General features: G+C 42.9%; 1 protein-coding gene across 1 annotated transcript in view; it reads right to left on the bottom strand.

Moving 5' to 3' along the window:
* Positions 1-22,591, bottom strand: part of LOC113803480 (polycystin family receptor for egg jelly) — a 47,214-nt gene that overhangs the window by 11,414 nt on the left and 13,209 nt on the right. The window contains exons 14-36 of the mRNA XM_070121458.1: positions 21,697-21,858; positions 20,725-20,891; positions 20,366-20,494; positions 18,922-19,179; positions 18,222-18,320; positions 17,245-17,338; positions 16,621-16,703; positions 16,046-16,161; positions 14,456-14,591; positions 13,943-14,108; positions 13,094-13,173; positions 12,663-12,801; positions 12,086-12,321; positions 11,426-11,650; positions 10,305-10,522; positions 9,102-9,267; positions 8,576-8,718; positions 6,763-6,898; positions 6,149-6,275; positions 3,703-3,856; positions 2,513-2,705; positions 1,556-1,676; positions 1,114-1,279 (exon numbers count right to left, since the gene is read on the bottom strand). Of these exons, the coding sequence (XP_069977559.1) occupies positions 1,114-1,279; positions 1,556-1,676; positions 2,513-2,705; positions 3,703-3,856; positions 6,149-6,275; positions 6,763-6,898; positions 8,576-8,718; positions 9,102-9,267; positions 10,305-10,522; positions 11,426-11,650; positions 12,086-12,321; positions 12,663-12,801; positions 13,094-13,173; positions 13,943-14,108; positions 14,456-14,591; positions 16,046-16,161; positions 16,621-16,703; positions 17,245-17,338; positions 18,222-18,320; positions 18,922-19,179; positions 20,366-20,494; positions 20,725-20,891; positions 21,697-21,858 (3,514 nt within the window). The remainder of the gene's footprint in view (positions 1-1,113; positions 1,280-1,555; positions 1,677-2,512; positions 2,706-3,702; positions 3,857-6,148; positions 6,276-6,762; positions 6,899-8,575; positions 8,719-9,101; positions 9,268-10,304; positions 10,523-11,425; positions 11,651-12,085; positions 12,322-12,662; positions 12,802-13,093; positions 13,174-13,942; positions 14,109-14,455; positions 14,592-16,045; positions 16,162-16,620; positions 16,704-17,244; positions 17,339-18,221; positions 18,321-18,921; positions 19,180-20,365; positions 20,495-20,724; positions 20,892-21,696; positions 21,859-22,591) is intronic.

Raw genomic sequence — 22,591 nt, 5'->3', positions numbered from 1 at the left:
ATGTTATATAAATAAATAAATAAATGTTATATAAATAAATAAATAAATGTTATATAAATAAATAAATAAATGTTATATAAATAAATAAATAAATGTTATATAAATAAATAAACAAATGTTATATAAATAAATAAATAAATGTTATATAAATAAATAAATAAATGTTATATAAATAAATAAATAAATATTATATATATAAATAAATAAATGTTATATAAATAAATAAATAAATGTTATATAAATAAATAAATAAATGTTATATAAATAAATAAATAAATGTTATATAAATAAATAAATAAATGTTATATAAATAAATAAATAAATGTTATATGAATAAATAAATAAATGTTATATAAATAAATAAACAAATGTTATATAAACAAATAAATAAATGTTATATGAATAAATAAATAAATGTTATATAAATAAATAAATAAATGTTATATAAATAAATAAATAAATATTATATATATAAATAAATAAATGTTATATAAATAAATAAATAAATGTTATATATACAAATAAATAAATGTTATACAAATAAATAATAATAACAACAAATAATGATAATAAAAAAATGTGTTATTTAGAGTAAATAAGTTAGGGAATCGAATGCGCTTTTGTAATGACTTAAAAATACGAAGTGTTAAATGGCTGTAAAATGATATACCTAAAAAAGAATGGAGTGTTTTAAGAAAACTTTACTATGACACACCCTGCTGAAACTCCCATTTTCACATGCACTCAAATAAAATGGGAAAAAAATAAACCTGATAAAACAAGGATGTCAAACATGGGGATGACAAGAACAATTATCAGCCTGAGAAATTACGATCACTTTGATGGAAAATAATGTCAATTATATTTTGTTACCATTAGTGTCAACATTTAAAATCTAATTTAAAAAATACGTGTTGGTAAGTTTTGTAAGTAATGTAAGACGCAGCTGCAATAATAGAAATATAAAAATGAAAATAAAAGAAAAAATCGGACAAAATTAAAACAATCTTCCTCATCCTACACGCTCACACGCAGATACAAATACATATATATACTCACTCACTCACTCTCTCTCTCTCTCTCTCTCTCTCTCTCTCTCTCTCTCTCTCTCACCTGTTGCCGTAGGATAGGGTGAGGAAGATCCACAGGAAGATAGAGTAGGAAAAGATTTCTTTGATGATATCCCACATCTCGATCTCCTTTTCCCGCGCTTTTTTCAGCCGGTCCAGCGTCTCGCGATCGATCTTCTTTTGTTTCAGTTTCTTGTTGCGAGTTGGAGCTGTGAGGGGGAAGTGCGTGTGGGAGGTGAGAGGGATTTGTGTGATTCTTTTATTCTTATTTTTACTTCTTTCTTTCTTATATTGCCTTCTCTTTTTTAATATATTTCCTCCCCTCCCACCATCTATCCCTTCTCTCCTTCACCCTCTCCCTCTATCCCTCCCTTTCCTTCTCCTTCTCTCTCTCCTTCTCCTTCTCCTTTCCCTCCCCTCCTCCTCCTTTCCCCCTACCTCCTCTCCATTCCCCTTCCCCTTCCCCCACTCCCTCTCCCTCTCACCTCTGTGCAGCCACTCCTCATCCGAGCAAATCTCCGGGTCTTCTTCGTCCTCCTCGGAATCCTCCTCGTCGAGGTCACGTGACTTGCAGATCACGCTGATCAACATGGCGATGAGGAAGATCTGGGGAAGCGCAGAGTGGGGAGTGTGGGGGATGTCGGGAAAGAATATGGGTTATTCGATAGAGAGATGCTAATATATAAATGCATACGTACATGCATACATAAACATACATACTTAAGTACATGCATACATAAACATACATACTTAAGTACATGCATACATAAACATACATACTTAAGTACATGCATACATAAACATACATACTTAAGTACATGCATACATAAACATACATACTTAAGTACATGCATACATAAACATACATACTTAAGTACATGCATACATAAACATACATACTTAAGTACATGCATACATAAACATACATACTTAAGTACATGCATACATAAACATAAATACATGTCTCTATTCTCTCCTATCTCTCTACCTCTCGCCTTCAGCGCCTGAACGAGAAGAACAACACGACGAGATAAGACTTTCTCATCTTATCAATCTTCATAATCATGAACCCCGTCCTTTCTCAACCCTGCCTTTATCTTCCCTCATCTCAACCTTCTATTTCTCTCTCTCTCTCTCTCTCTCTCTCTCTCTCTCTCTCTCTCTCTCTCTCTCTCTCTCTCTCTCTCTCTCTCTCTCTCTCTCTCTCTCCCCCTCTCCCTCTCCTTCTCTCCCACTCCCTCCTTCTCTCCCTATCCCTCCCTCCTTCTCTCCCTCTCCCTCTCCCTCCTCTCCCTCTCCCTCTCCCTCTCCCTCTCCCTCTCCCTCTACCCCTCCCCCTCACTCCCCCTCCCTCTACCTCTCCCCCTCCCCCTTCTCCCCCTACAACCTACCCCCCCTCGCCTATCTCTCTCTCTCCTTCCCACCCCCCCTCCCCCACTCACCTTCAACGGCTGAACGAGCAGAACGGACGAGAAGAACGAGACAACGAGGGTCGTCAGCCACTTGGTCGCCTTCGAGTTGCCGAACATGATGCCGTACATGAGCAGGAAGAAGCAGGAGGCGGCGATGCAGGCGAGCACGAGGAGCCAGCCGATGTAGACGCACCACCATGGCAGCGTGAACTTCTTACGTTTCCTGGAGGAGGGGAAGGGGGGAGGGAGGAAGGGGGGAAGGGGGACGAAGGGGAGGGTGGAAAGTGGGGGAAGGGGGAAGAAGGGGGAAAGAGGGGGAAGGGGGAAGAAGGGGGGAAGAGGGGGAGGGGGGAGGGGGAAGGGGAAAGAAGGGGAGGGGGGAAGCGGGAAGAAGGGGAGGGGGAAGAGGGGAGGAGGAAGGAGGAAGGAGGGGGAGGGGGGAGGGGGAAGAAGGAAGAAGGGGAGGGGGGATGGGGAAGGGGGAAGAAGGGGAGGAGGGAAGGGGGAAGGAGGGAAGGGGTAAGGGGGAAAGAGGTCTGTTTAGTTATGTGTTTATTTATTTACATATCTATCTATTTGTGTGTATTTACCTAGCTGCGTGTCTGTCTGTCTCTGCCTGTCTCAGTTTTTATATCTGACTATCTATCTCCATCCATCTATCTCTTATTAGTGCCAATGTTAGTTTTTATTCTAGGAAAAAAAACAATCAGAGGGAAAGTGAACCTCAGGACGTAACATAGGAGAAACAATGAAGAGAAGACGACGGAAAGATATCGAAATGGGGAAAGATAGAAACGAAAGAAAGAAAAAGAACAGAAAAAAGTGCAAAAAAGATAAAAGTACAAAATTAAAACCGAAAAAATAGAGAAAAAAACACGCAAAAAAGGAACAAGAATACGAAAATAAAACCGAAAAATGGAAAGATAAAAACAATACGGAACATAAAAAAACATAAAAAAGAATAAATAAAAAATAAAATAAATAAATAAAAAATAAAATGAATAAATAAATAAATAATAAAATAAAAAATAATGAAATAAATAAATGAATAAAAAATAACAAAATATATAAATAAATAAAAAATAACAAAATAAATAAATAAATAATAAAATAAATAAATAAATAAACAAATAAATAAAATAAATAAATAAAAAGTAAAACAAACAAATAAATACATAAAAATATAAATAAACAAATAACAACACACAAAATCCACTTACTTCTGCTTGGTCTGCACCTCGTCCTCCTCCTCCTCCCTCCCCTCCTCTCCGTCCCCCTCCTCGCCCTCCCTCGCCACCTGCTCCTCCGCCTCCACCAGGGACACGTTGCTCCTGGCGCTGTCTGGGCGGTCGGGGGTCGGCTCCGAGGCCTTCTCTGCGATTGGGTCAAAGGGCGGGGCAAAGGTCAAAAGGCGGGGCGAAAGTTAAAGGGCGGGGCAAAGGTAAAAAAAAAGGGCGGGGCAAAGGTCAAAGGGCGGGGCAAAGGTAAAAAAAAGGGCGGGGCAAAGGTAAAAGGGCGGGGCAAAGGTAAAAAAAAGGGCGGGGCAAAGGTCAAAGGGCGGGGCAAAGGTAAAAAAAGGGCGGGGCAAAGGTCAAAGGGCGGGGCAAAGGTCAAAAAGGGCGTGGCAAGGGTAAAAAAGGGCGGAGCAAAGGTCAAAGGGCGGGGCAAAGGTAAAAAAAGGGCGGGGCAAAGGTCAAAGGGCGGGGCAAAGGTCAAAAAGGGCGGGGCAAAGGTAAAAAAGGGCGGAGCAAAGGTCAAAGGGCGGGGCAAAGGTCAAAAAGGGCGGGGCAAAGGTCAAAAAGGGCGGAGCAAAGGTCAAAGGGCGGGGCAAAGGTAAAAAAAGGGCGGGGCAAAGGTAAAAAAGGGCGGGGCAAAGGTCAAAGGGCGGGGCAAAGGTCAAAGGGCGGGGCAAAGGTCAAAAAGGGCGGGGCAAAGGTAAAAAAGGGCGGAGCAAAGGTCAAAGGGCGGGGCAAAGGTAAAAAAAGGGCGGGGCAAAGGTAAAAAAAGGGCGGGGCAAAGGTCAAAGGGGGGGGCAAAGGTAAAAAAGGGCGTGGCAAAGGTAAAAAAGGGCGGAGCAAAGGTCAAAGGGCGGGGCAAAGGTAAAAAAAGGGCGGGGCAAAGGTCAAAAAGGGCGGGGCAAAGGTAAAAAAGGGCGGAGCAAAGGTCAAAGGGCGGGGCAAAGGTAAAAAAAAGGGCGGGGCAAAGGTCAAAAAGGGCGGGGCAAAGGTAAAAAAGGGCGTGGCAAAGGTAAAAAAGGGCGGAGCAAAGGTCAAAGGGCGGGGCAAAGGTCAAAGATGTGAGGTTTAAAAAAGAGGAAAATAAATGTGTACGAGGTCAGTAAAAAATGTGAATAAAAACTGAAAGATAAGTATGTGGAAAATTGAAAAATTCATGTGGAAAAAAGGAAAAAATAGGAGAGGAAAATAGATCTGAATAAAGAGAGGAAGATAGATGTAAAAGAAAAATAAATGTGGAAAAAATGCGGAACAAATTGGAAGATATATATATATATATATATATATATATATATATATATATATATATATATATATATATATATATATATATATATATATATGAAAAATGGATAAATATATGAAGAAATACATGTGAGAAAAAGAAAAAGAAATGTGAGGAAAAAAAAGAAAAATAGGCTTATATGGAAAAAATATCACTTAAAATATATTACGTAATATTTAAAGAAGGAATGACTGTCGATGATAAACATAATGATAGCGATGATATTTACATTTAGAGTGATCGTAATGATAATAATATCAGCATGATAAGAGATAATAATGATAACAATATCAATAATAATAATCACGATGATAATAATAATAAAAAACAACAATGATAATGATGACAATAATAATCATAGCGATAGTAATAAATGATACTAGCAATAGTAATAATCATAATGATAACAATTATCATAATAACAAATAAGATGGTGATAACGAAAACAACAACAATAATAATAATAATGCCAATAATAACTACAATGATAGCAATAACAATAATAATAATGCTAATAACAATATTATTATTATCATCAATATTATTACCACCATCATAATAATAATAGTAATAATAACAACAACAATGATAACAACAACAACAATAATAATAATAATAATAATAATAGTGATAATAAAAATAATAATCAATAATAATAATAATGATAATAATAATAATAATAATAAAAATGATTAAAAAAAACAATAATAATAATAATAACAGTAATCATAAACATCATCATAATAATAATCACGATAATGATACTAAAGATATTAATGATAAGAATGACATCAATACTATTATTAACAATAATAGCGGTAGCAATAGTAACAAAAAGAATAAAAATAACAACAATAACGATAAAAATAATGATGATGATACTACTAATAAAGATGATAATGATAATAATCATGATAATGATAATGATAAAGACAATAATGATAATAATAACAATAGTAATAATAATAGTAACAATAACAATAACAATGGCAATAATAATAATAATAACAATAGTAATAGTAATAATAATAATAACAATACCAATAACAATAGTAATAATAATAACAATAATGGTAACACTCATAATAATAATCTATATAACATAAACAACAACAATAATAATAACAAAACCAGCGAACCACTCACTCGACTTCTTGACGGCTTCATTAATCCTGTTCTTGCGTAACTTCTTGGGCGGCGACCTCCTGAAGATGAACACGATCAGGATAGAAGGGGGGAACACCACCAGGTTCGCCATGATGCCCACGCCGATCTGCAGGAGGAAGAGGAGGATGAGGATGAGAAGTAGGAGGAGGAGGAGGAGGAGGAGGAGGAGGAGAAGGAGGAGAAGGAGGTGGAGAAGGAGGAGGACGGGGGGAAAGGAGGAGGAGGAGGAGGAAGACGACGACGACGACGACGACGAGGATGAGGATGAAGATGAAGAGGAGGAGATACGAAATAGTGCGAAAGGCAGGAGCGAGAACGAAGAGATGAGAAGAAAAGAGAAAGAGCGATAAGATGGAGGGAAGAGAGGGAGGAAGGAAGGAAAAGAGGTAGAAAGGAAGAAAGATAGGTAGAAAGGAGGAGAGAGAAGGGAAGGAAAGATAGAACGTGAGGAAGAGAACGAACAGAAGATCAGAGCAGAGAAAGAGCGATGGAAAGATCGAAAGAAAAAACAAAACAAACACAAACACAATAAAAGAAGAGAATGAAACGAAATCCAACAAACAGACAGACACACCTGAACTCCCCGCACCCACCTGTTCAGGGCTGAGACTGAACGGTCCGAGCTGCAGCCCCCCTGTTCCAGTCTGTTCAGGAACCACATCGTACCACATGGCGTTGGCAAGCATGGACAAGAACAACAGGGCAAAGCAGGAACCCACGCGCTGACACCTACGGATGGAGCAAGGGCAAAGATTCATCTCTTGTTCATTCTGTTATTTAGTTTGGTTAAAAGAGAGGTGTTAAATGGTGGTTTATTTTTCCGTCATTTGTTGCTCACTCAGGTGTGTTTAGTTGTTCGAATTTCTGGTCAACGGATGTTCACTTAATGACCAATTATCTTTTTTTAGTTAAAAGAATAAAACATTCTCTATGGCCGATTCCGCCAGGATTAACACTACCCTCGGGCGCCACCGCGGTGGCTTCCCTTGGAGTCCAGCGCCCTGGTTGATGCCTGACCAGCCGTCCGCCTAAATATATAGGCCCTTTCTTGGACAATGGGGTAGTTGCCGTGGTCTTATTGGTCCTGGCCTCCGCCGGTAACCTGTTCATGAAAGAGCACTGATGTGAGGGAGCCTGTAATGCTGCCCTCTGCGCATCTGCGCGAGGATAGTGCTTCACCCGCCATTTGCGCATCGCCCTCTCGGCTCAAGTGCGCCTTCATATGCCGCCAGAGGCTAAGTCCCCATCTTCATGCCGTGGCTATGTCCAACGACCACTAGAGAATGAGTTAATATGGATTTGGTTAATTGTATAACTATCAGACGCATCTTAGATCAAAACTCATTACTTGAATGGCGTTGAAGTCACCAAGCTGAAAATAAAGATTTATATCTTTTTAAATATCAAATACTGTAAATACGTACAGTCCGAAATGCACTGTTTTCGCAACACCTGTGTATTGTCGGTTTTTCTTCGCATTCTTTCCCTTATATTACATTTTCTATTAGTCTTTCTCTTCGGCGACGTCTTCAAAGTGTCGTCATAACCGCTGAAGGGGTGGTGGTCGCCACATAGTTCTCTTGTTTCTTCTCCTTCCTCATGGTCGTTTGCTTCCTTAAGACTGTTTACCTAACGGGTTGGTCTTTGGGGAACTCCTTTCAATTTTTCTTCTTTTCGCGCCATGGACGTGGCCTGGGGGTCTCCTTCGGGGTATAAGTACTAATGGTTTTGGAATGGGAAGTTAGAAGTTCAGAGAGATCATTATCAATCCTTTTTCATATATATACCGACGGCTCCAAGACAGATGAATGTGTTGGGGCGGGTACATGGTCGACTGAATGTGACCTGAATTTCAGAATGCCGGATCTTTAATGCTGACCTTTTTTGCTATTAATACAGCTATATATTTTGCACTATCAACCCACGATAGAATAGTATTGTTTTTGATTCAATAAGTACATTAATAGAAACCACTAAAAATAAACTGCAGGGTAATATCATTAGTAAGCCACATAGTGCTAACAAATCAATCAAGCTAATATGGGTACCAGGCCCAATGGTATCCATGCCAATGAGTAGGCTGACAAATTAACCGGGTCAACTGGTGATCTCAAAGCCTCAAAAGATATTTATGAATAAAAGACCTTGATATCACATTACCAAATCTATTATCAGATGATGAAAGAAGAATAAATAAAGTAATCACACACAGTGGGCATGGCATGTACGCACATGCCATCCTTCTCGGCATACTCAAAATTCTATTCCCCAAATTCCTATCTAACCACAGATCCAGATTTGGAAAAGTGCAAATAACAAACTCATAAACCAACAAATGAACAACACACCAAAGGTTCACTCGACTCAAAGTTTAAAAAAACTCCTACAAAATGTTCTTCAACCAACCTCGTGAACCGTGATCTTGGAGGCCTGAGGAACACGGAGAACCACAGGTGACCGTCGGCAATGTTCTTGTTCTTCGTCGTGTTGAACAAATGCTTGAACTCTGTGATTTGTTCTTTCCCTGCAACGGCGATGAGGCGGTCGATCTGGAACAAAGGGTCATTTATCTCTTGCGATGATAATGGTTGTTATCTGATTGTATTGTTAAAAAGGATTGTTGGGGTTATCGTTAACAATGTCATTAATGATATTGTTGGCATTACTACTATTATCATTACCATTACTATCACTGTTGTTATTATCATCATTATCATAATCCTTACTAATATCATCAGTATCGTTATGATCATCAGTATCAATCCCATCATTATCATTACTACCATCATCATTTTTATCTTTATTATTATTATCACTGTACCCATTACCATCGTAAATATTATCATCATCATAACTATCACAATCGCTATTATCATTACCACCAATACCTACCGCCACCACTTCCCCACCACTCTCCCCTCCCCCTCCTCACCTGGCCATCGTCGTGCTCCACCGCGAACCACTTGTTGGCCACGAACTCGTACTTCATGCCCGTCTGGACGTCCCTGAACACGATGTAACTCATGTACCAGGAAGCGTTGGGTCCCCGTCCACTGTTGTCGTGCCAGATCCTCATGTATTCCAGGTTTCCGAGGGGCCTGAGGGATAAGGAGGAGGAGGGAATGAGGAGGGAGAGAGGAGGGAGGGGGAGGGAGAGAGGAGAGAGGAGGGAGGGGTGAGGGGGAGGGAGAGGGGCGAGGGGTGAGGGAAGGGGAGGGTGACGGAGGGAGGGGAGGGAGAGGGTGATGGAGAGGGGTGAGGGGAGAGGGAAGAGGAGGGTGACGGAGGGGGGTGAGAGAGGGGGTGAAGGGGAAGGGTGAAAGGGAGAAGGGTTAGGGAGAGGGAGGAGAGGGAGGAGATAGAGGTGGTGGTGGTGGAGGTAGATGAGGAGGAGGAAGAAGAGGAAGAAAAGGAAGAGGAGGAAAAAGAGGAAGAAAAGGAAGAGGAAGAAGAGGAAGAGAAGGAGGAGGAGGAGGAGGAGGAGGAGGAGGAGAAGGAGGAAGGGGAGGTGGAGAGTGGAGAGAAGGCAATGGAGGAGGAAGAGGAGGGGGAAGGGGGAAGAGAAGGACGAGGAAGAGGAGGAGAAAGAAGACCACCATATAGTGTTTGAAGGTGTTCAGTGATATAAGTTAATGCGTTCTTCACATAAACGAAAAATGGATTTCGTCGTTTTAATACATAACAAAAGCAATCGGATTCTTGGAAAATCCAAACTGCAAATACAGAAACATCAACAATAACTGCAAAAAGAAAATAAATACTACAAAAAACGGACACTAACCAACAACTATAAAAAAGTAGGAACAACTAGTGAAAAAGGCACCCAGGTCAATTTCAACAAACAACAAAAAGAAAACAAAAACAATAATAATAATGAAAAGAACACAGAACAAATCCTAAAAAGAGAAAATAGCAACAACGAGAACTACAAATAAGACAATAACACAAAAAAAACAATAACAGCTACACATTTAAAAAAACGAAACACTAAAAGACGAAAGAATAATAAAAAAGAAAAGAAAAGAAAGACAAATAGAACGAAAGAAAAGAAACAAACAAAACAAGCTAAAAAGAAACAAACCTACAATACGAAACAAACAAAAACACCCCCCCCCCAAGAAAAAAAAGTCCCAACCTCGGAACCGCCATCACGAACACGTCGACGCCGTCCTTCCTCAGGATCTTCCTCTTGGCATCTCCCAGGGTCCTGACATCCGTCTCATCCTCCTCTCCCGAGACGATGAACTGGACCACCGAATCCGTCTGGGCGCTCTTCTTGTTGCCCGTGAAAACCAGCATCTCGTAAAGGTATTTGTCCTCCAGGTCGTTGTCTGGCAAGGGGGTTGCGCCGAGCTGGGGGGAGAGGGAGAGAGGGAATGAGAGAGAGGGAGGGAATGAGAGAGGGAGTTGGGGAGAGGGGGAAAGAAGGAATGAGAGAAAGGGAGAGGGGGAAGGGGATGGGGAGGGAGAGGGGAACGGAGGGGGAGAGGGAGAGAGGGAGAGAGGGAGAGGGGGAGAGGGGGAGAGAGGGAATGGGCCTGGGAGGGAGAGCGAGAGGGGGATGGGGAGAGGGAGTGGGAGAGGGGAACGGAGGGGGAGGGGAGGGGAGGGGGAGGGAGAGAGAGAGAGGGAGAAAGGGAGTGAGTAGGGGTATCTGTGTGAGTTAATGCCTAAGAGGGTGTACGTGTGGGGATATGTATGTATGTATGTATGTATGTGTGTGTGTGTGTGTGTGTGTGTGTGTGTGTGTGTGTGTGTGTGTGTGCGTGTGTGTGTGTGTGTGTGTGTGTGTGTGTGTGTGTGTGTGTGTGTGTGTGTGTGTGTGTGTGTGTGTGTGTGTGTGTGTGTGTGTGTGTGTGTGTGTGTGTGTGTGTGTGTGTGTGTGTGTGTGTGTGTGTGTGTGTGTGTGTGTGTGTGTGTGTGTGTGTGTGTGTGTGCGCGCGGGTGTGCGTGTGTGTGTGTGTGTGTGTGTGGGTGTGGGTGTGCGTGTGCGTGTGTGTGTGTGTTAATGGGTGCGAAGGCGGTGGCTGTATCTGAGTGTGGGCGCCAATTCGAGAGATGGGTAGTAAGCGTATTTGTGTAATAAGGGACGAAGTATATTTGTATTTGTATCCGTCCGTGCAGGTCTGTCCAGCAAACAGACCCGCATCAAATTTCAAAAGCGCAAAACATTCTGAAACCCAACCAACCACATAATACAGAACCTCCCCCATCCCAACCAACATTCCACCATCAAAAACAACAACAACAACATACCTTCGTCACATCCTGCTTGTCCTTATACCTCGCATAGATCATCAACAACACAAAGATGAGAAGGCTGACGATGAGCGTGAGATAGATCGTCAGGTTGTCCGTGAAGCCCATGTTGACGAAGACGTAGTTGAAGTCAATGGTGTTGGGCATCACGAACATCCCGGAACCGAAGCTCGTAAGATGGGTCGAGTTGCAGATGGTCATTTTGTGGTTGGATAACGTCACCTTATTTTTTAGAAGGAGAAAGGAGGGGGGAAAGAGTCAGTGGTTAGGTTATGAGAACGAGGGGAAAAGAGGCAGTAGTTATATTCTAAGAGAGTGGGGAAAATATTCAGTAGTTACATCATGAGAAGAAGGACAAAAAAAGTCAGCAGTTAGGTCATGTTTATATCAGATGGGGGGGGGTTAGAGTCAGTAGTTAGGTGTGGCTATTGATTATGTGTTTTACTTGGAAGGACTAAAGATGGTGCTCGGATAATGTGTGAGTAATAATTACATGCGTTAAGAATCCTGAATAAAATCTATGTCACACATACATACCATAAAAAAATAATAATGAAAAAAACATTCTAAGGTGTCTCCTAAAAATACAACCAAAAACATCCCTAAAAATCCAAGTAGCAAGACAGGCCTCTCGCCACCAGAACCACCAGGACCTACCGACATCCCTTGTCCTTTCCATTCCTCTTGCTGGTCCTCGAAGAAATAACAACCCGAAGTGAAGACCCGGAGGTAGTAGTTCATGGACACGTTGACCAGGTCCTTCACGCCCACGTTATTCTTCACCGGGTCGTTCATCTTGCTCAGGTCGAAGCCAGGCTTGAACTCCCCGATGCCCACGAAGTAGCGGCCGGTTCCGTTGAGGTCGGCCGAGGTGAAGAACCAGTCGTAGGTGCCTGAGGACGAGGGTCAAGGATCAGAGGGTTAGTCTAGGGTGGCGGTGGTGATCTTACTTTCTGCAGATGAGAGGATTCGGTTAGTCCTCGTGTTGGTTCTCCTTTTGTTTGTTGACAATAATGCCTTATGAAATTTGCTGTTTGATTTATCATGCCTCTTAAAACATATATATACCTTCAATCAATATTCAAACACTCTTAACGTATTAGATGTAAAGCAATAGATATAAATATTCAATCACTATTCGAATACTCATAACGTGGTAGAGATAAAGCAATACAGTTTTATGCTATAATTGCTCCAAGCTTTTGTGATATTATTTCAAAGTCTCTCCTATTACCGTTGACTACAGGAAGGTCCTTAATGAAAGTGAAACGACTGTAGTTGGTCAGTGTAGGAAGTCGTGGCTGGTAGACCATGATGAACATCCGGGGATTCGCGTTGGGGAGTACGACCTCAATGTTGACTGAAGAGTCGTTCTGAGACGGAAAATGGTAAGTTAAAACGTTAAATATAAGGGATTTGTCAGATAAATGTATAAGTTTTCTATTATCTCAAAGAGGTTCTTTACAAATATGTTTTTGCTCTGAAAATCTTGGCAGCATTCAGGTGTATAATATTTACCATTAATTTAGCAATACGGCATTATCATAAGGACCTCATACTTATCAAGGAAACATACATGCTATTTTCGATAGATTTTTGTTTTATTTTCGGCATAGGTTTATTATCATTACTGTTTGGAATAAAACAGCAATATCTGTTGCTTACTTTGGTGATGTTGAAGTTCGAATACATGATAGGAATTAGTTGCTGTCGTGACTCATAAGTGGCGTTGATGAGCTCGAACTCTGCAAACAGAGAAAAAAAAGGCATAATATCAATGGCCTTGATTTACTTTCGTTTTTTCGCCGTCCGACGCAAACGGCTCGGCGTCATCTTATCAGATAACCAGTGGTACCATTAACCCCTTTCACACACGTCAGACAAAATGCTTTTCCCTTTTCAACACGAAGCTGCGGTTTGTCGTCCACAGAGTCAAAAGTAGATTACTCAGGAGTCTATCAGGAGTCTATCAGTCAACGCAAGGTATCCCGAGTAATATTTCAAATTGGTAGTTACATGGTGCCATTGAAAATTTCGGGATGGCATGAAAACCAAAAACCAGAATTGTCAACTGATATCCAGGAATTCTGTCATACTGTTCTAATATATAAGCTAGTTAAAAAAAATGACTGATCCCGGTATGAGTTCCATAACATTTCTGTTTGACGTTATAACGTAAATAAGGCAAGTTAATAGCTTTTCAAAAAGGTAAAAAGGAAATCTAAGAGGGACAGTCTCGCTTCTCTCTCTCTCTCTCTCTCTCTCTCTCTCTCTCTCTCTCTCTCTCTCTCTCTCTCTCTCTCTCTCTCTCTCTCTCTCTCTCATCTACATCTTTTTCCGTCTCCTTACCTCCCATCTTCCCTCTCCCTCCCTCCCCCTTCCCAACATTCTCTCCCTCCCTCTCTCCTCTCCACCTTCCCCCCTTCTCCCACCCACCCACCTCCCCCCTTATCCCTCCCACCCATCCTCCTCTCCCTCTCTCCCTCCCTCCCCCCTTCCCCCCTCTTTCCCTACCTGGCAGAGTGTCGTTGCCAAACTTGCCGGCAATCCTGGGTATCTTCACTTCGATCTGCCTCTTAGTGTACCCGGCGACCGTGATGTTGGACAGGTCGCGCTGGTAGAGTTTCACGTCGAGGATCTTGGTGCCCGGGGCGAGGTTCCTCGCGCTTGGGGGGTAGGCCTGTTTGTCGTGGAGGGGGAGCGGGAGGGGTGAGAGTGGGGGGGCTGTGCATTGGTTTTTGATATATTGTCTGTATACATACATATATACTTACATGCAGACATATACATACATATATGAGGTTATATATATTCACACACACACACACACACGCACACACACACACACACACACACACACACACACACACACACACACACACACACACAAAACACCCACACACGCACCCACCCACACACACACCCACGCACCCACACCCACACCCACACCCACACCCACACTCCCACACCCCCCCCCCACACACTCAACACCCAACCCCCCCACACACACTAAAACGCGATACCCACAAAAGTCGTAAAAGGCCACTGGCGGGCGTTGTAGCTGATGGGGTCGCTGCAGTTGACTTGAGGGCAGAACATGTCCGGGAAGAAGAAACCTCCCCCTTGCTTCCCGATGGGGATCGCCTTCAGGGGGGTGCGCACGCTGGGGGAGAGGGAGGGGGAGGATAATATCGGTGGGGGGTGGGGTGAGGTCGGAAATGGTGGTGATGATGTTGGTGATGGGGATAAATGGTGGTGATCATGTTGGTGAGGGGAGAAATGGTGGTGATGTCGGTTAGGGGAGAAATGGTGGTGATCATGTTGGTGAGGGGGAGAAATGGTGGTGATCATGTTGGTGAGGGGAGAAATGGTGGTGATCATGTTGGTGAGGGTGAGAAATAGTGGTGATCATGTTGGTGATAGGGAGAAATGGTGGTAATGATGAACAATGGTGATGAGCATGTTGGTGAGGGGGAGAATTGGTGGTGGTGATGTCGGTGAGGAGAGAAATGGTGGTGAGCATATTGGTGATGGAGAGAAATGGTAGTGATGATGTCGGTTAGGGGAGAAATGGTGGTGATCATGTTGGTGATAGGGAGAAATGGTGGTGATGATGTTGGTTAGGGAAGAAATGGTGGTGATCATGTAGGTGAGGGGGAAAAATGGTGATGATATTGGTGATGGTGAGAAATTATGATAATAGTTGATTTTAAAAAATACTGGACAAGGAATGGTGATGATAAGATCGGTGTGGGTCGGAAATAATGGTGATCATGCTGGTGTTGGTGAGAAATGGTGATAAATCGGCGATGGTGAGATCTGAATAAGTTTAATAATAGCTAACAATTAAAAATCTCACAATTATATAATTAGCTTATTATTACTGTTACTACCAATAAGAACAACAACAACAATGATGATGAAAATATAACACTAATAATGACACTAAACACAAAAATTAAAATAATGACAATGATAAAATATAATAATGAATAATGATAAAAATAACATTAATGATCATAAAAGTAATAAAAACAATAAGGATACGAAGAGAGGCATAAAGAGGTCGATTAGAAGAAGAAGAAAGGGAAGAAGGAAAAAAAGTAGGATGAGGAAGATTAGGAGGTGGTGGTGGAGAAAAAGAAGAAAAAGAGCAATAAGAATAAGAATAAGAAACGCGAAGAAGAAGGAGGAGGAGGAGGATAAGATGTGAAACAAAGAGAAAGAGAAGGAGGAGTAGGAGGAGGAGGAGGAGAAGTAGGAAGATGAGAGGGAGGAAGAGGAGGAGGAGAGAAGAAGGAAGAAAGAAAAAAGGAGAAGGAGGAGGAGGAGGGAGGAGGATTAGGATGAGGAGGAGGAGGAGGAAGAAAAAAAAGAAGAAGAAGAAGAAGAAGAAGAAGAAGAAGAAGAAGAAGAAGAGAGTAGGAGGAGGAAGAAGAAGAAAAGAGGAGCAGAAAAAAACAAGGAAAAGAAGGAAAACGAAAAGAAGAAACAGAGTCAAAAGAAGAGGAATGAGAAAAAACAAAAGTAAAGAAAAGACAAAGAAAAGGAAAAGGAAGACACCCTAAAAGATCAATAAAAAAATCAATAAAAAAAATCAATAAAACTTAATCTTACATCCCCATCTTCAAGAACACGTCCATCTCGGTCTCCATCTCGATCACCTCCCCCAAGACGCTCTTCCGTAGAATCTTCTCGGTGACGGTGTCCATGCTCTGCAGGATGCTCTTGATCTGGGGGCAGGAGGAGGCAGGAGAGGGTTGGGGTCACGGTCGTTTTGGCGTGGTTTTTGTGTTTTGTTTTGTTTTGTTTGAGTAGTATCGTTATTTTTGTTGTGGGTATTGATATATTATTATTATTATTATTATTATTATTATTATTATTATTATCATCATTATTATTATTATCCTTACTATTATTATTACTTTTAGCATCATTATTATAATAATTATCATCATCATTATCATTATTATCATCATCATCCTTATCATTATTATCCTCATTATCATTATTATCATCATCATCTTTATCATTATTATCATTATTATCATTATTATCATCATCATTTCTATCATTACCATTGCAATTTGCATTGTAATTAAGCCCATCGCCATAACCATTATGCTGACATTCATCACCATCACCATCATCACTACAATAACCACCAACAAAGCATCATCACCATCACTCACCATCTCCGGAGCTCGGTCATTGGTTACGTCACGCACGTTGCACTTCCGAATCGTCAGAGGGTCTTCCGGGATGACCATATCGACTGTGGGAAACGAGGTCAAGTCAGGTCATAGATTAAAAACGAGGCGTAGATTTTTTTTTTCGGGGGGGGGGGGTATATGTAAGATTATTTAAAGTGGAATATCAATGTTTTTCTCTCTTTCCTATCCTGTCATATCATTTTCTCTCTTCTCATCTCCCTTACCCCCCTCTTCATCTCCCTTCCTTATTACACCTCCCTCTTTCTTACCCTCATTCCTTCCTCTTTCCATCTTTTCCTCATTCTTCCCTCTCCTTTTTCTTCATTCCTCCATTTCCCTTTTTCCTCATTCCTTCTTGTCCCTCTTTTCATCATCCCCCCTTAACTCCTCGCCACCTCTCCTCTCTCCCCTATTCCTTCCCCCCTCCCGTATTACTCCTTCTCCCTCATTCCTCACTCTCTCCTTCTCTCCATCCCTTCTGAACTACTTCTCCCTCACGCCACCCTCTCCTTCTCTCCCTCCCTCTTCCCCCCCTTCTGTACTACTCCTTCTCCCTCATTCCTCACTCTCTCCCTCCCTCTTTCCCTCTCATCCCTCACTTACTGCCTGTGACTTCAGTGTTGAAGGGCAACTTGTCTGACTTCTTGACGTCATTTGGAGGCGCATTCTCACACTCGGACCCAGCCTCGCCAACGCTCTGAAGTTCACAGAGGAATCGATGAATAAAATGATGAATGAGAACTGATGACCCAATTTATTATATGGTGAATGAGAAATAATGTGTACTTATATGCATTTGCGTCTATATATTCACAAAATATATCATCTCTGCGATATAGTCCGATTTCTTAGTCTAGTCCTTGTCATACATCCTACACTATACATTTTGGTCTTTATTATTGAATTGGTATCCAACCCACATACGTGTGGAATAATTTGAATTAATTACTGTAAATACACATTTCTTCCCGCATGACACGGTGCCTCCTTAAGAGAGCTTTTTGTTCTCAGGAGACGGCCATTCCATTTTCTAATTGCGTACGTCAAACTTTCTTTCGGCGTCTTTGTTAAAAATGTACGCGCCCGACACAAAGAATATTTGTATATAGTGATATGCATATCCACTGAAATAAATGCATCTGTCTAGCTATCAGATATATGTACACATTTATCTATCTGTCAGTCTATCAAATATATATACATTTATCTATCGGTCTATACGGTAGATATCCATTTCTAGACTTATAGATATGCATATAGATTTCAGCGTAAATGCATGTCCGTATAATATATGTTCATTGGGTCAGACCTAACACAATTCTAACAAACCAGCCTTTTATGTATACTGCCAAATAAACGTCAACAATGTCAGTGTCTCTTTTATTGCAATTTCATCCATTCTAATTTTATCTGTGTGTCAAACTGTCTATAAGTAAATTGGCTAATAAACGTCATCAATATCAGTGTCTCTTATTACAATCTCAGCCATTGTAATTTTATCTGTGTATGCCAAACTGTCTCTATGTACATTGGCTAAATAAACGTCATCAATATCAGTGTCTAGCCCGCAGAAGCCTCACCAGGGAGAGACCGCCGACGATGTTGGACATGTAGTTGGCCAGCGGGATGAGGAGCTCGGGGACGGCCACTTCGATGTCTTCCAGGCCCTCCATCATATCCTGGGGGGAAGGGGCGATCAGGGCGTCTTGGATGGTAGGAGGTAGGTGTGCAGGGAATAGGCTAGGACAGAAGTTCTAAAAGTGGGGGTCTCGGCCCCCAAAGGGTTCGTAAACTAATTTTGTGATCCTACAACCCTCTTCCTTCTTCATCTTTCCCCTGCTCTTCCTACCCATCCTAACACTAGTACTTGTATGTATTTACGTATATGCGTCCGTACATACATATATACATACATACAGTGGCAGGCAAACGATGATCAGAAATGCTTTGTTGCTGGGAAAGTGGATCGAATTTGTAGGAGTTGCAGCAAAAAAAAAAAAAAAAAAAATCTGAGAATCCTTGGGATAGGTCATGGATGGGGAAGGGGATCACTGGTCATTATTTATTTTTTCTGTAGTATATACATTTTTTCTTTCTTTCTTCTCTATCTCCTTCTAACTCCCTCCCTGTCTCCCTCTCCCCTCTCTCCTTCCCTCATCCCACTTCCCTGTCTCCCTCTCCCTCACCCATCTCCTCATATCCCCCACTTCACATCCCTCCTACCAACAACCTTCCACCCTACCCCACAATCCCCCACGCCCCACTTAACCCCCCACTCACCTCCGTCAACCCAACGATCTTCTCCTTGGCGTCGAGGTCGATGGTCTTGACGGCCTCCTGGTTGATCGACGCCCCCTTCAGGATGCCCGAGAGCGTGGAGGCGGCGGCGTTGATGTTGGAGAGGCTGTTGAAGTTGACGTTCTCCTTCAGGGCGTCGAGGGCGGCGTTGTTCTTCTCGGCCAGGTAGATCAGCAGCTCCTCCTTCTCCTCGTCGGTCATCGTGGCCAAGTTCTCCTCGGAGAGCGACAGCCATTCCGCCTGCGGGAGGAGGAGGAGGAGGAAGAGAGGTGAGAAGGGGGGATAAGTGCAGAGAGAGGGGGGAGGGAAGGGGGAAGTGAAAAGGGAGGGGGAGGGAAGGGGAAAGTGAAAAGGGAGGGGAAAGGGGGAGGGGGAAGAGAAGGGAAAGGAGGCAGGGGAAATGGGGAGGGGGGAGGGGGGAGAGGGAAGGGAGAGAGAGAGAGATGACGAGGGGTTATTAGGTGAAAGGAGAGGAGGTGAGTGAGAGGGGATGGGGAGGGGAAAGGGAGAAGGGAGAGAGGAGGGATAGGGGGAGGGAGAGGGATTGGGAAGGGAAGGGGAGGGGGAGAGGGAGGAGGGAGAGGGAGAGGAAAGCGGGGAAAGGGTGGGAGGGGGAGAAGGAGAGGGAAAGGGGATAGGGGAGGGAGGGGAGAGGTAGGAAAGGAGGAGGAGTAGGAGGAGGAAGGAAGGAGAGGGGGGGGAAGGAAAAGATGGAAAGAGAAAGGGGGAGCATGGGGGAGAGGGGTGAGTGAGAGAGAGTGTTTCAAGGTAGAGAAGTGGAGGAAAAGAAAAGTGAGGACAGTGAAAAATGTCTGAATATTAAGGACAGAAGGAGAGGGAGGAAGAGAGAGATAAAGGAGGAGAGAGAGCACCAAGGAGGAGGGCAGCAGTTTTCTTTAGGAAATAGAGAAAAATGGAGAATAAGGTAGACTGCTAGATGATAAAAAGTGGAAGAGAGAGACGAAAAGACAAAAAAGAAGAGTAAGACAAAAAGAGAGCGAGAGTGAGCGAGAGAGAGAGAGAGAGAGAGAGACAGAGAGAGAGAGAGAGAGAGAGAGAGAAAGAGAGAGAAAGAGAGAAAGAGAGAGAGAGAGAGAGAGAGAGAGAGAGAGAGAGAGAGAGAGAGAGATTGAGAGAGAGATTGAGAGAGAGATTGAGAGAGAGATTGAGAGAGAGATTGAGAGAGAGATTGAGAGAGAGAGATTGAGAGAGAGAGATTGAGAGAGAGAGAGAGAGAGAGAGAGAGAGAGAGAGAGAGAGAGAGAGAGAGAGAGAGAGAGAGAGAAGAGAGAGAGAGAGAGGAGAGAGAGAGAGAGAGAGAGAGAGAGAGAGAGAGAGAGAGACAGAGAGAGACCTCCCTTTTCATAAACATAAAAAAAAGAAAAACAAAGCAAACATGAAATAAGTATTAAATAAACAACCATACCTGCTTCAGGACTTCAGTCTGTGCCGCCAAAGCCATAATAAGCATGTCAGTGTTGCCACCGCCAGAGAGGTCAGCGATAAGCTTATCCACATCCGCGGCCTCAAGCTCCTCCTTCGTCGGCATGTTGACCTGAGGATAAGGTCATCTTGGGTCATTGTCGAGGCTAGTTAGTGGATGGGAAACGGTCAAATCCGCAAATAAAAACAGGTTAATATGATTAAATTCGATGATAAGCGATTATCGACCGTATCTTCATGTTTCAGAATAAGGTAGTTAGAAAAAAAATACCCCATCAAATTAATAATAAACAAATAAACGACATAAACAAAACAACCTTTAAAAACCCAGCGACATCTCACCGTCATGTCGATCTCGGGCTTAACGAGGGTGAAGGCGCCCCACTTATCGACGACCTCGACCTCGACTGTGAAGGTCCCCGGAGGCATGATCAGGGAGATGTCCTGGGGCACGACGGGGCTCCACGTCGCCTCCGTCAGGGGTATTCTCTTCCCTGTGTCGTCCACCACTGCGGGAGGAAAGGGGTTTGTGAAGATGTCTCTGAAGATGTTTGTAAGATGTTTGTCAAGTACTTATGAAGATACTTGTAACATAGCTTGTGGAAGTACTTGTAAAGATGAGGTACTTGTGGAGATAATTGTAAATATAAGATACTTGTAAAGATGTTTGTGAAGTGTGGGTCTCCGTGGGTGTATTCGCTCCATTTCTTGCATATGGTTTTCTGCCCCCCCCCCCCCTCTCTCTCTCTCTCTCTCTCTCTCTCTCTCTCTCTCTCTCTCTCTCTCTCTCTCTCTCTCTCTCTCTCTCTCTCTCTCTCTCTCTCTCTCTCTCTCTCGTATTTTTTCCCGAAAAAAAAAATATATAATATATATATACATATATATATATATATGTATATATATATATATATATATATATATATATATATATATGTTTATATATACATATGTACGTATATATATGCATATATCTATGTATAATATATATGTATATATCTATGTATAATATATATGTATATATATGTATATATATATATGTATATATCTATCTATATCTATATATATATATATATATATATATATATATATATATATATATATATATATATATATATATATACATAGGCCTATCTCTTTCTCCAACTTTCCCCCTCTCTCCATCTCCAGCTCCCTCTCCTTTTCTCCACTTCCCCTTCTCTATCTATCATCATTTCTCCATCCACCATCCCTCCCTCCTTTTCCCTCCCCTCCCTCCCCCTCCCTCAACCTCCCCCTCCCTCCCCGCACGGAAAAAAAATAAACACCCATACTCACACCACACATTGTAGCTCTTAATGCCCTTGTTCTCCGGATCGACCCAACCCTGGCAGGTCAGGGTGTAGGTGTCGATGAGAGCTCTTTCCAGCGGCGGCTTGGCGACGGAGCAGGTCCCTCCGACAGGTCTCTGGTTCACCTTCATGAAATAGGCTCCTCCACCTGCGTGAGGGAAGGGAGGTGGGTTGAGAAGGTGGGGAAGGTGGGGGTGAATGGTAGAGAAGGAGGGAGGGATGGAAGGGGTATGTGGGAGGTGGGAGGGATGGGGGTGTGGAGGGGGTGGGTAGGTGAGTGGGAAGGGGGTGTGAAGGGTGGAGTAAATGGGAGGTGGGAGGGGGTGGGTAGGTGAGTGGGAAGGGGGTGTGAAGGGTGGGAGTAAAGTGGGAGGGGTGGGAGGGGTGTGGGGGTGTGGAGGGTTTGTAGAAGAGTGTGGAGGAGGTGGGAGGGGTGGTGGTGTGGAAGGTGGGTAGAAGAGGGTGTGGGGCAGGTGGGAGGGGTAGGGGTGTGGAGGGGGGGTGGAAGAGGGTGTGGAGGAGGTGGGAGGGAAACAGGCGTGGAGGGTGTTGTAAGTGGGAGGTGGAAGAGAAGAGGAGGGAGGTGGGACGTGAAGAACAAGGGAGGGTGTGGATGGATGGTAGAGGGAGAGAGAGAGGGAAGAGGGGGTGTAATGGAAGGAAGGGAAGAGAGTGGAAGGGAAGGGAAGGAAGAGGAGTAAAAGGTGAGAGGAAAGGAGGTTAAAAAGATGGGGAGGGGGAAATGGAAGGGGGTGGAAGATGTCGGAGAAAGGATGGAGATGAAGATGAATGTGAAGGTGTGTGGAAGGAGAGAAATGAAAAGTGAGGGCGAAGGAAGTGGAAAGGGGGGGAGAAGATGGTGGGTAGTGGAAGGCGGGGGG

Source organism: Penaeus vannamei, chromosome 4 (genome assembly GCF_042767895.1).
Source record: "Penaeus vannamei isolate JL-2024 chromosome 4, ASM4276789v1, whole genome shotgun sequence".
NCBI classification, from domain to species: domain Eukaryota; kingdom Metazoa; phylum Arthropoda; class Malacostraca; order Decapoda; family Penaeidae; genus Penaeus; species Penaeus vannamei.
The sequence above is the reverse complement of the archived record's forward strand: the minus strand, read 5'-3'. Positions and strand labels throughout refer to the sequence as shown.